At 37.8% G+C, this 15,231-nt stretch overlaps 1 protein-coding gene across 3 annotated transcripts; it reads right to left on the bottom strand.

The window, feature by feature from the left end:
• Positions 1-300: 300 nt before the first annotated feature.
• On the bottom strand, positions 301-8,084 carry APD2 (RING/U-box superfamily protein). 3 transcript variants are annotated; one of them, XM_059607226.2, is made up of 11 exons: positions 8,007-8,084; positions 7,599-7,888; positions 7,301-7,407; positions 7,081-7,206; positions 6,827-6,920; positions 5,342-5,416; positions 5,181-5,263; positions 2,471-2,617; positions 2,036-2,108; positions 1,614-1,962; positions 301-642 (listed from the first exon to the last, which is right to left on the bottom strand). In XM_059607226.2, exons 2-11 carry the CDS (start codon positions 7,885-7,887, stop codon positions 567-569), a joined length of 1,419 nt encoding a protein of 472 aa, XP_059463209.2. In that variant the 5' UTR covers position 7,888; positions 8,007-8,084; the 3' UTR covers positions 301-566. The 3 variants fall into 3 exon arrangements, with proteins under 3 accessions (XP_059463209.2, XP_059463210.2, XP_088367236.1); XM_059607227.2 differs by having other exon boundaries at positions 7,978-8,051; XM_088511110.1 differs by lacking the exon at positions 8,007-8,084 and having other exon boundaries at positions 5,323-5,430.
• Between the last annotated feature and the right edge of the window lie 7,147 nt (positions 8,085-15,231).

Below are 15,231 nucleotides of genomic sequence, written 5' to 3'. Positions count from 1 at the left end.
ATAATTTTTACTTTGGCCTGTCTTCAGATTAGGTAATCCAGATATGTCATTGAGATCCACAGAGAGAATATCAAAGTTGTGAGTTGTCATATGATAACTAATTCAGATTTGTCATTGCCAGGCAACCACTTGAATGGAAAAATATCAAAGCAAAGCCTGTCTACTCGAATCAAAGCAGACCAAAAGCTATTTAATACGTTAGGGATTTAAAATCTAAAAGAAAAAATAGCAATTGGTATAACCAGGGGAAAATTGAAAGATAAAATCCAAAAAATTAACCCCTCAAAAGAAAATTGAAGATAAAACACCAAAAACGTATCAATTACATTGAATACAATGTGCGTATTCTGACATTCCTATAAATAAATCGTATTACATTTGTGGAAAGCCCATCGGAAAAAAAGAGAGGACGAGGTCATCCCACTTTCAAATACTACCCGAAGAACCCGGCTACTACTCGATGAATGCTATTGGTCAGCAGGAAATAAATAATGTGGCCAGCTATTATAATCCACGTTGCAGATTATTCAACTAGGCGTTGCCCGTTTAACAAGAAGTTCTGTCGCTTAAACAGTAAAAATCTTTCTCACCTTCTTCATGTGCCTACGACAGACCGGGCAAGTGCCAGTTGCCTCCACTATCCTGCAAGGATTAGAATGAATCACATATCATAAAACTGTCAAATCCTTTGTCCTCATAAACTGTCAACACGGATTGAGATCTTCGGCAATTTGTACAGCAATTATGCGAGGATATATTCATAGTTTGCCGTCTACCCTTTGAAAGATCATAAATGATGCTCAACTTGTGCTTATTGCCAAATCTATTATATCAGTCAAGTCTTAATAGGTGATCTTTCCAAATTTAAAAGGAAAGAAATGGTGTAGCTGTGGAATGTGTTTTTAATAGAGATGACGATAGAGTGAAAATTGTGTCCGACCAATATTGAGAATTATGTTTCCTAATAAAGAAAAGGGCAATGATTTTGAGTTAAATGTTACTCTATCAATCTTGGGCTTTGAGAGGGTTCAGGCTTGTTGGGAAGTACCTAACCTACATAATCAAGACATCAACATATAATCGCAACTAAAACTGTGACATTTAAACTATATCATCATCATTGTAACATAAAGACATTAACTTTCCTTGAGAAGTATTCTATGTTTGACCTTGGTTCATCATGCAACTATCCACTAAAAATGTGAAGAAGCCAAAAAATGGTTCGCCAATAGTAGATGTTTAAAGTAGCCATATGTATAAATATGCTACAACCTTTCTTTTTCTTTCTTTTTTTTTTATAGTAAATATGCTTCAACCTTCAATCAACTAGGAACATGTGCAGTGGTAAGTTGTTAATCTAGATCCCAACCTAGGTCCAGGCAGTATAGGTCATATTAGGCAAACAAATAGGCACATCCGCTAATCATCTTTAGTTTGAAAACATATGTTTGTTGCAGGGCTAAGGACAGAAAAACAAGCTCTTGGACTTTGGACCACGTGGTAAAAGGCAGGGTGAGGTTGGAGTAGGTCCAGGTTCAAATTTTGCCAATAAACAAAAAAAAAAAAAAAAGAGAAGAAAAGAAAAAAGAACAGAAATTATGGAGAGTACTTACCTAGTTCCACATTCAAAACAAGCCACACAGTGCCCGCATGGAAGGAAAAAGCAGTCCCTAGGAGCATCAAAGCAAATTGCGCAAAGACGCCGGGTATTGTTACTATTTTCACCATCTCCTAGTGACACCCCTTCAAGGGAACCCAATACAAGTAAGTCTTCAATACCATCCTCATCTGACACAGAATCATAAGATGAACCCCAACTTGAGAGATCATCATCTTTGTGTGGAAGCAAAGGGACTCTTGCAGATCCCATTTCCCCAAACTGAATATTTCTTCCATCTTCACGGTTACATTGGAACTTGTTTAAGAAGTTGAAGGCCAGTAACATGAGCAGAGTCATTCCACCTACAAGAGGAAATATTAAGGTACAAAATTTACACATAAAGATTCCCTTATGAAATGGAATAATTAAGTATACCTATGCCAACAATATATGTGATCCATCTTGGTCCATATGACAATTTGAAGTACCACTCATCAATGTTCTTTCCCTGAAGCAACCAAAGAAAATCCTGGTTAATTGAAAATTTTGGAGTTGTACATATTGGATTTGAAAAATATTCAGTCCAGTGGGGAGCGGTAAGAAGGTATTTTACCGATGTCTCCATTGCAAAACCATGGGCATGGGGTATAATTTAACAAATTTGGTGATATCATGATAATCAATGATTTAAACAACATGACAGTGCCCCTGGCACAAATTTTCAAACATATGAACCATCCAGACTGATATATGAAGTTGGATTCCTACAATATAAATCATTTTCTAATTCTGCTCCACAGTTTATTCAATTTACTGAATGAGAAAAAGATACTTAAGAATGGAGGTGATCAAGAAGAAAACTAGTCTCACCTGTTCTGTACTAGGGGAGGTTAAGACTGCGACATTTCCATTGGGAAACAAAATGCTCAAACTACACAGACCATCAGGGAAAGTACACTTGTAATAAGCTTCTGTTGTATTGTGTATATAAGCCTTCAATTCGAGGTTTAACTCCACCTGTTTAATGTAGAGACTCATTTATAAAAGATGATGAGGAAGAAATATCACAACTGCTTAAAATATTTTAATTAGACAATAGCAACCAGAAAAGATTAGCCACATTTTATTGAGGAAAACCGACTCTATAAAACCATAGCTTATGTTGGATAATCTGATTAAAATATAATTTATGGTAATGGCTTATGAAGCTTATTAAGGGACCTGACCACCCTTTAATATAAATATAAATTTTTTATTTCGGAAACCATAGCCAATCACCCCCAAAGTCCAAACAGATCGAGAGTTCTAAGGAGTGAGGAGCCCTCGCATCTTGTCCTCTCCTCCCAACCCCCTCTCCGTCACAATGCCACCCCAAATCAAGCCAGCCTGGTGTAAGACCCAGTTCGTAATCACAGCTGTGTCTCACAAGCTGCCACAAGGTTTTGGTTCAAGACTGTTTTGATCCAACTATACATCACAGCTGAGCCTCACTAAAGACCATTGGAAGTCCTAGCATCCAGGTTGGAGTTGAAGATGCTAGGGCTCGTGAGGGATCTCTGGTAGGGCAGACATGCTGCCACGTCATATATAGTACAACACTTGTTTGACTAAAGTTGAACCTCTTTCTATGGCAAAGGTCCACTTTTTACAACTGGCAACTCATTCCACCAAACACTTAACTGTAGCCCAACATTTAACTTACCATAAATGACTTGGCCACCATTAAATCAATAGCCACCCCAATTTTATTAAACCGGACCAAAGGGAAGCCGTACACATGTGGTCGGCCCAGATGCAATGGAAAACTCTGCTACCGTCGAATCAATGGGAAGGGTGCAAATGTCGGAACTGTGTTCACCTTCTTCAGTTTCACATCTATCTCCTCTCTTCGTAACTCTCTCATACATTCAACCAAACATGAAGAAACCCAAGAGGATGAGCAAATAGAAAGCCCAATCAGCCAATCCCATCATCATCACCCTCTTCTTGTTCTTCTACGACTGAGATTTCGTTTTGTGAAGTTGGCCATTAAGAGTGGCAAAGATTTTTTAGAGCATGGGCCATCTTTTTTTGTGTGTGTGTGTGTGTGCGTCACTGTGTTGACGTATAAAACCAAACGCTGGACCAACTGACCAAAGTGACTGGCAACTGCCTGAAACCTGTCACTTGTTGGTGTTGCTTCGGTTTGGTACCCCACTCCTTTGGTTCGGTTCCGTTGAAAAAATGAGGTTTCGACCCCAATCAGGTTGGAAGCCAGAATAAGGTGTCTTCCGACCCAAGGGGGTCGTTTACAGCCTTAAAATTAGCATCTCCAAGATTACAGGAACTCTATGATTTCCATCAACCAAGTAGCTTATCTTATGACAGCAAGTTATAAATAGTATCCACAAAATAGTTTGTTACTTAGATGCACAAACACCAACTAACTTATAGTCTACTAATCAACCTAAATGCCTAGTGTACTAAAAAATTCAATAGGGATATATCATTACATTTAGAAAGGAAGATTTAAATCAATTTAAATGGAAATGAAAGTTTGGAGCAATATGTGATAAGTATAGAACTGGGGCTGTGCTCCCAAGTTTCTTAGAGTGCCTTAAATATAGGCAGTCTAGGGCACAAAGGGCTCAATCAAGAGGCATCCTCATATTAACAATGATTAAACCATTTATTAAATCCTTACATTAATTCACCCTCCAGTAATATAAATATGTAAATATCTGGTAACCATACACTTCAAAAGTATCAAACATAAATTATATGAGCTTCATAAGCCATTACCATAACCAGCTCCCTGAAACAAAGACATTTTAGTATTTTACCCTAATCTTGACAAATTACAGTTCCTATTTAGTTGCTAAAAATACCAAGGTTATTCAAAGTTTCCATAGTGAAAACGTTGAACAAATAGTGAAAGAGTTTTAATGACAGTAACAAGAAAGGGGATGGCCCTTTTTTAAAAAAATTTCTCAAAACACTTATATTGGAAAGGGATAAACTCTATGTTCAAATTATTCATACATTAATCGATTTGATTATCGAGCAAAGGCCAAGGAATCAGCACACTCATGTAGAGCAAGACTAGAAGGGTAGTAACAATCTTGCTCCAATTCTATTGCATTCACCCTCATTGCAAAAGCAATTTTAGCAATTGTTTTTTACACTATCATATTCCTTAGATGTTGCAACAAATAAATAATTCCATATTACGGTTTATAGGTTTCTACTATTCAAGCTCACTCAATTGAGCAGAACAGATCACAATGACCGAACCAAGCAGCTTGTCTTACTTTAATCAATTCAAACACAAAGCAATCCTAATATGCTATAGAATGGGAGACGAAGCCCAAAAGTTCCAGAACAGAATTAAGCACTAGTCAGTTGATTTTATTTTTCATTTATACCACAATATCACTTCTGAGAGAACAAGATGGACTAGCCGTAAAATAATCTCTTCAAATGTTGATAGGGTAAGCAATGGATTTGTGGACATCTCATCAAATCATAAATGGATTTGGAGGCCATAAACTTATCAAACTAGTAAGCTATAGTAGAAGAGTTCAATTTTTTGTAAAATTACCTCCACTTCCTCTGTGTTTAAGTTTCCCACTGCTACATAATAAGTAGAAGACCTTGATATGTCCTGTGTAATGATACCACTTCCTGGTCAATTAGAAGTTGCCAACATCAGTATAGGATTAAAATAAACAGAATATAGATACTTTCCAACTTCCATCTCACCATGAATGAGGTTCCACGATAAGGTGGTATTAGGATATGTAGGTTCCTCAAGCCATTGAGCAAGGCCATCACTCCCTGCAATGTGCTGGCTTCAGAATAATATGGAGAACAAATGCTCAATTGCAATTAGTTTATAAGAATACACGAAAAACCACAGGCAAACTTCGCATTATGCGTGAAAGAAGATTTTAAAAAATAAATGTAGATAAAAGTTCCAAGTACAGTAGGCCTATGATAGCTAAATGCGGCTTTCAAGGTGAAGGTTGCTCCCCAAATATCACTTCAATTTTACAGCTCCAAAATTACCCAAAAAGAAGAGAGAGAGCAAGAGAGATCATACAACTTATTTATTTTTTGTGTGGCATTTGGAGGTAAAAATCTATTATAGAGAGATGGACAAATGAAGCAACGGGATTGAACACCACAATGGCAGCATAGAATAAAACTTTGTACTCATATCTGTTCATTTATCATTTGTTATGAAAAGAAAAACCAATCAGTTCACATGCCCTTATCAAATATTCCATATTTGCATTTAAAAAAAAAAAAATGCTACATTATTTTGATATCTTTTATCTATATATTAAAAAAAATAAAATAAAATAAAAAACCCACTTGCTACATTATTTGATGTCTTTTATTTATATAAAAGAACTACTTGCTACATTATTTTGATATCTTTTATGTATATCTTTGTCACCTCATGTGGCTGCTAATGCCTAATTCTGGCAATTTATTAAGTCGTCCAATATTTGCTAACTGAGTTTGAGGGGAATATGTGGTGTATAAGTATGGGCAATTGGTGTACCTATAGTTGTAAGTTATAGACTTCTAAATGGTTCTGCGAGTCAGAGATGACAGCCATATACATCATTTCAAGTGATCAATTGCAACATTGAGAGAAGGCCTGCCCTCTCACACAATTTTTATCACTTCAAGACCTTAGTTTCTTCTGTTTTCAAGGTCTTCCTTTCTGTTTTTTTTTTTACTCTGCAGTGAAGCTAGTTTATTATATATGACGCATAGTTTTAAATCCTGAGGACTTGGAAATTTTTGAATGGCTAACTTTTGCACGTAATCCGGACAACATTCCCTTAGATATATATCTCTAAACTTCCATTATCGTTTTCACAATTGGCTCTATCAAATAATGCTGGTTTTATTGCGTGTTATGAGGACCACCTTTTCCCTTAATGGACCTATTCACTGATGGAATCATACTCAAACTTGGAAACGGATCCTGTCCATTTCAAATGAAATGGAGAGTATCCATTTAGTGCATTTAGGAGGATAAATTTGTCCAAAAAATTTGCCCCTCAAAAAATAAGGACAATATTACCCTCCTAAATACACTAAATCTATACCCTCAAACTTGCATAAACAACATAAATGGAGATATTCCATTTTTATAGTGTGTGAGTAACTTGCATACTATATGAAAAGGAATAGAAATGTAACAAGAACAATTTCTAGATGAAAATGCACCTTCGGCAATTATGAGAAAAATGGAGTAGTTCGGAGAGTTCACACTATATGAAATATTTATTTGAGACCCCTTATTTAGTACATAAATCCATTCCTGAATGAGAAGAAAAAAGAAAAAGATTAACTCCACCCCGTCAATAAGAATATCTCAAGCTTCAAGAACAAACTACGAAGTTAGAATTGTATCAGTAAAAAAAAAAAAAAAAAAAAAAAAAGAACAAGTAGAGATGGACAATCTGAGAAGGCAAACTTGCCTGGTGAGAATCAAATTTAACTGAAACATTACGAGTCTCAGACCATGTGGTAACGGTATCAACAGGCGGAGTCTTAGAAAACCCATATAACACAGGCCCAGGGCCTGACCCATTTAACTCTTCCACCTATTATAAACCGACCAAGATTACCACACATCATCAAAAAATACTACAGAAGAAGAAGAAGAAGAAGAAGAAGAGTACAATACGAGGCAATCACCTTCATATACTGCACAAAAATAGGGCTAGGTTGCAGAAGAAGAGAACAATTAGGGCCGAGGCGTAAATTCACAGACCCATAAACCCCCAGGATCAGAGTCATTGATACTGTACCATTGAAATATTGACCAAATTATTGAGCTAAGAAAAACTCAAAGCATAATTAGATTATGACTCTAACAAGCAAAGAGAAACTAACCATTCCAAATATGGTGGACTAAAACCATATTGCGAACATTTGGGGGACAAAAATTAAATTACGATTAAAGTAGAAGAGAAGGAGAAAGAGAGAGACAAACCGAAGAACCAGAAGGTGAGGAGGACGATAACGCAGGACCACGTGTCGTCCCTGATCACCGACGCATCATCGAAAGCCGATAAGTTCGGGTTTCCTTGGTAGGGAATGACGAATTGCGGGTGCTGTGGCTCCGGGTGTGGAAATCGGTGTTGAAGTTGGTCGCGGTCACGGTGGTCTTCCTCTTCCCGAACTTGCGAGGCGCTCGAAGACGACGCCGCATTGCTCGAGAACTCCCTATGAATCGCGGAAGAAGAGGAAGCTGTGCTGGTACTCGGATCCGGCTCTGCCATTCTAGAGAAAAAGAAAGACGATAAGAGTGAGTGAGAATTTCAGAGCAAGAGGAAGGAAAATGAAATCCAAAGCCTAGCCCTAGCCCTAACCCTAGGGATTGGGGGCAGAGAAGGGGCACCTTGGCTTCGCTGAATAGAACCGTCCATGGAACCAGAGAGAGAGAGTGAGAGAGAGAAGCTTAGACTTTCACCGATCGGTCTTGTTCTTCGTAGGAATGGTAGTTGGGAAGACTGACGGTTACCGAGGCGTTGGTGACAATCGTGTGTGGTTCTCTACGACCCATGTTTAAGAATTTGACCAATAGCAGGCTAGCAGCTCACGTTTTTTTGGCGCGTTCTGGGTAATGTTCGAGTTCAAGAGGTTGGTTAAAAAATAAAATAATAATAATAATTTATCGTTATTAGGATTAGATAGATTGATGAAGGCAATCATCTTTTGTTAGTTGGCCGTCTCTTTGAAGAAGAAGAAAAAGATTTTAGATTAAAATCTTTTTCTTCTTCTTTTTGCCTTTTCACTTTAAATTTTTAATTCAAACGTGGGATAAAAGAATTGGATTAATATTCTCGTTAAAGATCCACGTACAAATAAATTACTTTTGGGATTTAATTGTCAAACAGTCTCTAATTTAAAAGTTAGATTTAGATTATGTGGAACAACTTTAATTGAACAGTTAATTTTAAACGAACGTTCATACTAGAGTTATTTGCATGCAAAATATTGGGTACTACTTTTAAATAGTTTCTTAATAAAAGAAATAAATAAATAAGCTATACAGTGCGGAGTAATGTAAGAAATCTTTTTGTGTTTCTTTCTGCTGTGTTAAAAATGACACAAATTTTTTTTAAATTAGTTTGAATAAAATTTTCTTCAACCTATTATAATAAGTGTCAAGTGTCATCTTACTTGTTTAGATTTCTCAAAAATTAATGTTTGGCTTCCTAGGTTAATAGAATTGCAATAAATAACTGTTAAAACTTCAAAATATTAAAGAAAATGAAAAACTTCACTTACTTCCCCTAAATTTTCGCTCTTTTTGCAGGCACCATTCCATTGTTCAAAAACTCTCACTTTAATGTATCAAATTTTTATTTTCTTTCACTTTGCCCCTTCCGTTATGATTTTGCAGTTAAATCAAACAGTCAAATGAGTAAAAGTCCTTTATACCCCTAATTTTTTAAAAAATTTCAAATTTACCCTTATTTATAAATAAAAAAATATTATATTAATAAAAATTAAAAATTTTAAAAAAATAAAAAAATAAAAAGAAAAAGAAAGAAAGTGAACCCTGTTGCCAGGGGTTTATGACCCACCAGCGGTTCACAAAGTGACCCCCGGCAACGAGGTCACAAGACCCACCGAGGGTCACAAGTGCCCTGCCGATGGGTCAATACCCATCTTTTTCTTTTTTTTTTAATATAATAATAATAATATGACATGTGGGTCATAATACAGGTGGGTTAAATCCACGGGTAAACCCACGGTCAAGAGTTTTTTTTTTAAATGTATTTTTTAATAAAAAAATAAGAATATTTTAGTTATTTAACACTGGTCCGTTAGGATTTCACAGAAAATCCTAACGAAATGGGCAAAGTGAACGAAACTAAAATTTTGATACATGAAAGTGAGAGTTTTTTAACAATGGGAGGGTGTCTGCAAAAAGCGTGAAAGTTTGAGGGGAATAAGTGAAGTTTCTCCTAAAGAAAACATGTGAGAGATGACACTTGACACTTATTAAACTAGATTGTCCCTTTAAAAATGTTGTGTCTCTTAAAATCACAATTGAATTTATGATTTATTATTATTAAATTTTAATCAAATGGTAATTTTAATTAAAAACAAATAAAAAATTAAAAAAAAAGAATAACTTATAGAATTACTTATACATTGTGTCTTGAGTAGATCCAACAACAATCATTAATGAGACTCCTTTGGATATGCTTTTAATTTTGTTGTTCTTTTCTCTCTAGGTTTTCTCTAAGCCCAGAGTAGAAGGAGATAGACTACACATCTTCATCGGTGTGGTAGTGAGAATTGATTTTTCTATGGCGGAAGATTTAACGAAAATGTGGGGGAAGTTTTCTCTCTCGGAGTCGGAACTGAATGGGGTTGAATTTCTGGAAGAAGACGTGGAGGAGATCGTGGAAAAGGGCAAGTCATGTTTAGTGGGCAAGCTAATGGCGGATAGAATAATTGGGAAGGATATAATCAGAGCGAAACTGATTCGTGGATGGAAGCCGACAGGCCATATGATGTTCAAAGTAATGGGAGACAATATGTTTCTTATGGAATTCGAACACCATTGGGATAAGGAGCGAGTCCTTGAAGGAAGACCTTGGATCTTTGAAGGCCATCTCTTCGCTGTGGAAGATTTTGATGGCCTTCTATCTCCAGAGGAAATGCGGTTCGAATATGCAGCTTTTTGGGTCCGAATGTTTCGTCTTCCCCTCGCTTGTATGGGGATGGAGATGGGGAAAAAATTGGGAGCGACGATAGGGGTGGTCGAAGAGGTGGATACCAATGAGGAGGGAATTGGCTGGGGAGCTTTCCTGAGGGTTAAAGTTCAGGTCAATGTTCTCAAACCACTTCCTCGGGGTACCATGCTCCGCATGAAGCAACGCTCTATTTGGATTCCTTTCCAGTATGAGAAGGTGCCGAAATTTTGTTACACTTGCGGAGTAATTTGTCATGGCGTGAAAGGTTGTACTGGAGGTTCGGGAAAGCGAATGGTGGGGTCAGAGCAAGAGTATGGCCCATGGCTTCGTGTTCCTCCAACGAAGCCATGGATAGTAGGCAAAAAATGGTGGGAGAGGGAGGAGTCCAGTTCGGTCGGCACCGGAAGAGAAAACGGCAATAAACATTGCCGGTCGGAGGAGGCTGCTTGGCCGGAAAAACAGGATCAAAAACTGAAAGAAGCAGAGAGAAACAGCAGCGAATCTTCATTTAATGAAGATTGTAACGGATTGCAAAAATCGGGGGAGATTCCATGTGGGAGAGAGACAGAAGATATGGCAGGTGTAACTGATGGAAAGGGAAGCGCTTCTAAAGGCTATGAATTCGGGGGAGTAGTCGAAGGAGTAACAGCCATGTGCCTAAATAAGGAGCAATTCTTAAATGCTTCTTTGAAAAAGGATTTCCATTTAGGAAATAAAATCTGTAGTTATGGAAATGAGCATGTAATCGGAAGGAGGAGTAATGAGGAGTCAAAAGTGGAGAATGTTGGAGGAGTTGAATGCGTGGGAGGAACGGACAAAGGGGTCTTCAATGTTTCTGTGCATGAAAAAGATGGGGGCATTAATCCAAAGGCCACCTGTACATTCAATGTGGGTGCAGCAGGACAAGTGGCTAATAACGGCAAGGAAAGCAGCACGCCCAATCTACATGGGGGTGGGCCCAACAAAAAAGTGGGTAGTCCAACTCTGCGCAAGTGGAAAAAACTGGCCCGGGAGAAAGCAAGTAATGGGTTAGAGGCCCAACAAGATTTCACAATTCAGAGCAAACGAAATGCGGAAGAACGGGATGAAGGTTTTACTGTAGAATCAGGCAGTAAGAGGGGAAAAAGAAATGGTGCAACTCAAAAAATCATTCAAAGAGGAATGGCGGTGGCTGACTTTCAGCCCCGCCAGTCATCATGATTGTCTTGAGTTGGAACTGCCGGGGGCTTGGGAACCCCTGGACAGTTCGAGACCTTTGCCGGTTGGTAAAGGAAAAGAGACCCGACATGGTCTTTCTCATGGAGACCAAGTTACAAGCTAAGAGTTTGGAGTTCATAAGAATAAAGGCTGGTTTTAATAACAGCTTTGGTGTGGACAGTGTGGGCAAGAGTGGAGGCCTCGCCTTACTATGGAAAAATGATGTTAGCATTGAGATTCAAAACTATAGTCGTTGGCATATCAACGCAGTGTTCAATTCAGTGTCGGGGACGCAGGCTTGGAAATTTACAGGGTTCTACGGCAACCCCAATGCTAGCAAAAGACAGGAATCTTGGAGTTTATTAAATTATCTCCAATCTTTTGCTCCAACCCCTTGGTTATGTGCGGGAGACTTCAACGAAATTTTGGAAGACAGTGAGAAGTGGGGAGGGAAGCGTAAAGCACTGAGACAAATGCAGGATTTTCAGCAAGTTGTGGAGCAATGTAATCTGCAGGATTTGGGTTTCTCGGGTCCCAAATTCACTTGGCATAATGGACGTGAAGCGGAGGATTTTACCCAAGAAAGGCTTGACAGAGCCTTCGGCAATATGGAGTGGTGTGATTTTTTTAATAATGTTCAAGTGGAGGTTCTGGTGGCTAGAAGTTCGGATCATGCCCCATTACTTATTGAATGCTCAACTGGGAGGAGAACGGGACGAAGGAAACAATTCTGTTTTCGATATGAGGCTAGGTGGAGTAGAAAAGTGGAACCCAAGGAAATAATCAAGAGAGTGTGGAGGCAAAAGGAAAGGAAAGGTGACGCCTGGCAAGGAATTAAAAGTAATTTGGAGCAAAGTAAAAGAGAGTTACTGCAATGGAGAAAGAAGGAGGTCCCACCAACTGAAGATATTATTTCTCAAAAATCAGCACTGCTACGAACTCTGCAGGAAGTAGAAGGTACTGCTAGGAAGGGTGAGATAAAAAGATTGCAGACTGAGTTGGGTGACCTTTTGGCTCAGGCTGATGTAACGTGGAGACAAAGAGCAAAAATGCATTGGCTCAAAAATGGGGACAAGAATACACGATTCTTTCATGAATGCGTAAAACAGAGGAGATGTAAAAATATTATCTCTCAAATTGATGATGAGGAGGGCAGGAGATGGTCCAATCCGAGAGAAGTTGAGAGGGCTTTTTGCTCTTATTATCAGAATCTGTTCACATCCTTACACCCTACTGGGGTGGATGAAAGTCTGGATCTATTGCCCAATAGAGTCACAGCTGAAATGAATTCCAGACTTGTGCGGGAGCCCACCATGGAGGAGATTTATATGGCTTTATCCCAAATGGATCCCATGAAAGCGCCAGGCCCCGACGGTTTTCCGACTTGTTTCTTCCAAGATCATTGGGACTCGGTGGGTCCGAAAGTTGGAAAAGTCGTCTCCAATTTTTTCAGGTATGGAAAAATTGATAAGGATATTAATTTTACTCACATAGCCCTTATTCCCAAGAATAGTAGAGCGACGAAAGTCACTGATTTTAGACCGATTAGTCTTTGTAATGTGATTTACAAAATTATTTCCAAAGTGTTAGCTAATCGGTTAAAAATCATACTCCCGGATATTATCTCACCCAACCAAAGTGCTTTCATTCCGGGGAGATTAATTACGGATAACATTTTGGTGGCTTACGAAACACTTCACACTATGCATTCTAGGATGTGGGGTAAGGTGGGATATTTGGCTTTAAAACTCGATATGAGTAAAGCCTATGATAGAGTGGAATGGGTCTTTTTGGAGGCGGTGATGAGAAAGATGGGCTTTGATGCGAAATGGGTGGGGCTTGTAATGTCTTGTGTTACTAGTGTCAATTATTCAATAATTATCAATGGGGAACCCGTTGGTCTTATCCGTCCTTCTAGAGGGATTAGACAAGGGGATCCAATTTCGCCTAAAAATTGTGTTCTTTTAAAAAAACTACTTTTAAGAAGTAAAAGAAAAAACAAAACAAAAAGTGATTTTTTGAATTATGACAAAGTATTTGAATTCAATAATTGTTAAAAACCTTTGTGGCTTCTCGATTGATTGATACAACTTTCTCATTCTCCGAAACTACTTTTATGACATGTTAAATGATAGGAATCTAGATAGCCTCACAACATCATTTCAAACAAAAATTAACGGGTATGATACATTAATAACTTATACTCAATTTTTTTTTTTTTTTTTTGACATGTCCGCACAAGAAGGGGGATTCGAACTAGTAACCTCCACTTCATTAAGTATGGTCCCAGCCGATTGAGTTACCTCTTAGGGACAACTTAAACTCAATTTTAACCAAACTTTTAGACCAAATATCTCTTTCTCTCTCTATTTAAGGGTCTCTCTCCTCCACATGCAGGTTTTTTTTTTTTTTTTTTTTTTTTAATTTTTTTAACTTAAGGGAAAAATTGGGCCAAAGTTGAGTTTAAACTGTGCCTTTATCATTTTCCAAAACTAAAAAAACATTAACAAACATATGTGAAAAAAATAGAAATATACATTTAGATACAGATTAATTTCCCCTTGTTTTCAACCGAAAATTAGTTTTTATATTTCAAAAATATCAAAAATGTGTTATTAAAAACTAACCATCATCATATGTCCTTAAAAGATGGGAATGGGCAAAAATTTCCAAACAAGTTTAGAGAAAATGTTTTCTAACTCACTCTAATGAATGCCAAGTGTACTCTAACATGTTGGATACACGTATTTTCTTTAACATTTTTAACAATCATTTATTACCATTTTACTAATCTAGGGATCCGGCTTCAATGCGGTAGTCCGCATAGATGCGGTTGCCCAAAACGGTACCGTTTCAAGCAATGAAAAAGTATGTTTTTTTTTTTTTAAATAAAAAATTAAAAACTCATTAAAAATTACAAATTATAAAAAATAATAATAATAATAATTAAAAAACTAAAACAAAAAAAGAAAAATTTGGTGGTCGGCCACCCCATTTTAGCCAAGGGGGTGGCTGGAGCCACCTCCTATGGCCGGTCTGGGGGTGGATGAACCAACCCCAATGCCTTTGGGGGTGGCCCCGACCAAAAATAAATAAATCATTTGAGGGTGGTCGAAACCACCCCCAGGCCAAGCGGGGGTGGCTTGCGGCAGGTATGGGGGTGGTTTCGACTACCCCATGGCCCTTGGGGGTGGTCCGGCCACCCCCAAAAATGGCCATCCCCAAATGATTTTTTTTTTTTTTTCCCTTCTGGCCTTTTTGTTGTGGTCGGACCACCCTAAAGGCCATGAGGGTAGCTCGTCCACCCCCAGACCAGCCATGGGAGGTGGCTCCAGTCACCTCCTTGGCCAAAATGGGGTGGCCAACTATCCCATTTTTTTCCTTTTTTTTTTTTTTTTTTAATAATTTTTAATGAGTTATTATTATTATTTTTTTAAATCTACTTTTTCACTGCCCAAAACGGTGCAATCGCATCTATGCGGTAATGAAAACTATAGCATAGAAGCAGGATCCCTAATCTAGGAAGTCAAATATATTATAAGACACTTGACATTTATTAAAATAGATTAAAATAAATTTATTTCGAATTCGTTTGGAAGAAATTTTGTCCTTTCTAGAATTCACTAATAATGCAAACTCGTATTTTAAGGAGAATGGGTCAAGGTGGTGACATTACAGGTTGGAATCCAAACGGGTATGGAAGATAAAAAATAA

Source organism: Corylus avellana, chromosome 10 (genome assembly GCF_965113065.1).
Source record: "Corylus avellana chromosome 10, dhCorAvel1.hap1.2, whole genome shotgun sequence".
In the NCBI taxonomy this organism is placed as follows: Eukaryota; Viridiplantae; Streptophyta; class Magnoliopsida; order Fagales; family Betulaceae; genus Corylus; species Corylus avellana.
This window is presented reverse-complemented; position numbering and strand designations above follow the sequence as displayed.

What these genes read in the sequence shown, in the direction of transcription:
- APD2 (XM_088511110.1), bottom strand. Translation starts at nt 7,887, where the DNA reads ATGGCAGAGCCGGATCCGAGTACCAGCACAGCTTCCTCTTCTTCCGCG. An exon ending in CCTCACCTTCTGGTTCTTCG is followed by an intron (nt 7,408 to 7,598) that starts GTTTGTCTCTCT and finishes TCAATGGTACAG; the next exon opens with TATCAATGACTCTGATCCTG. An exon ending in TTAAATTTGATTCTCACCAG is followed by an intron (nt 6,921 to 7,080) that starts GCAAGTTTGCCT and finishes CTTCTCATTCAG; the next exon opens with GAATGGATTTATGTACTAAA.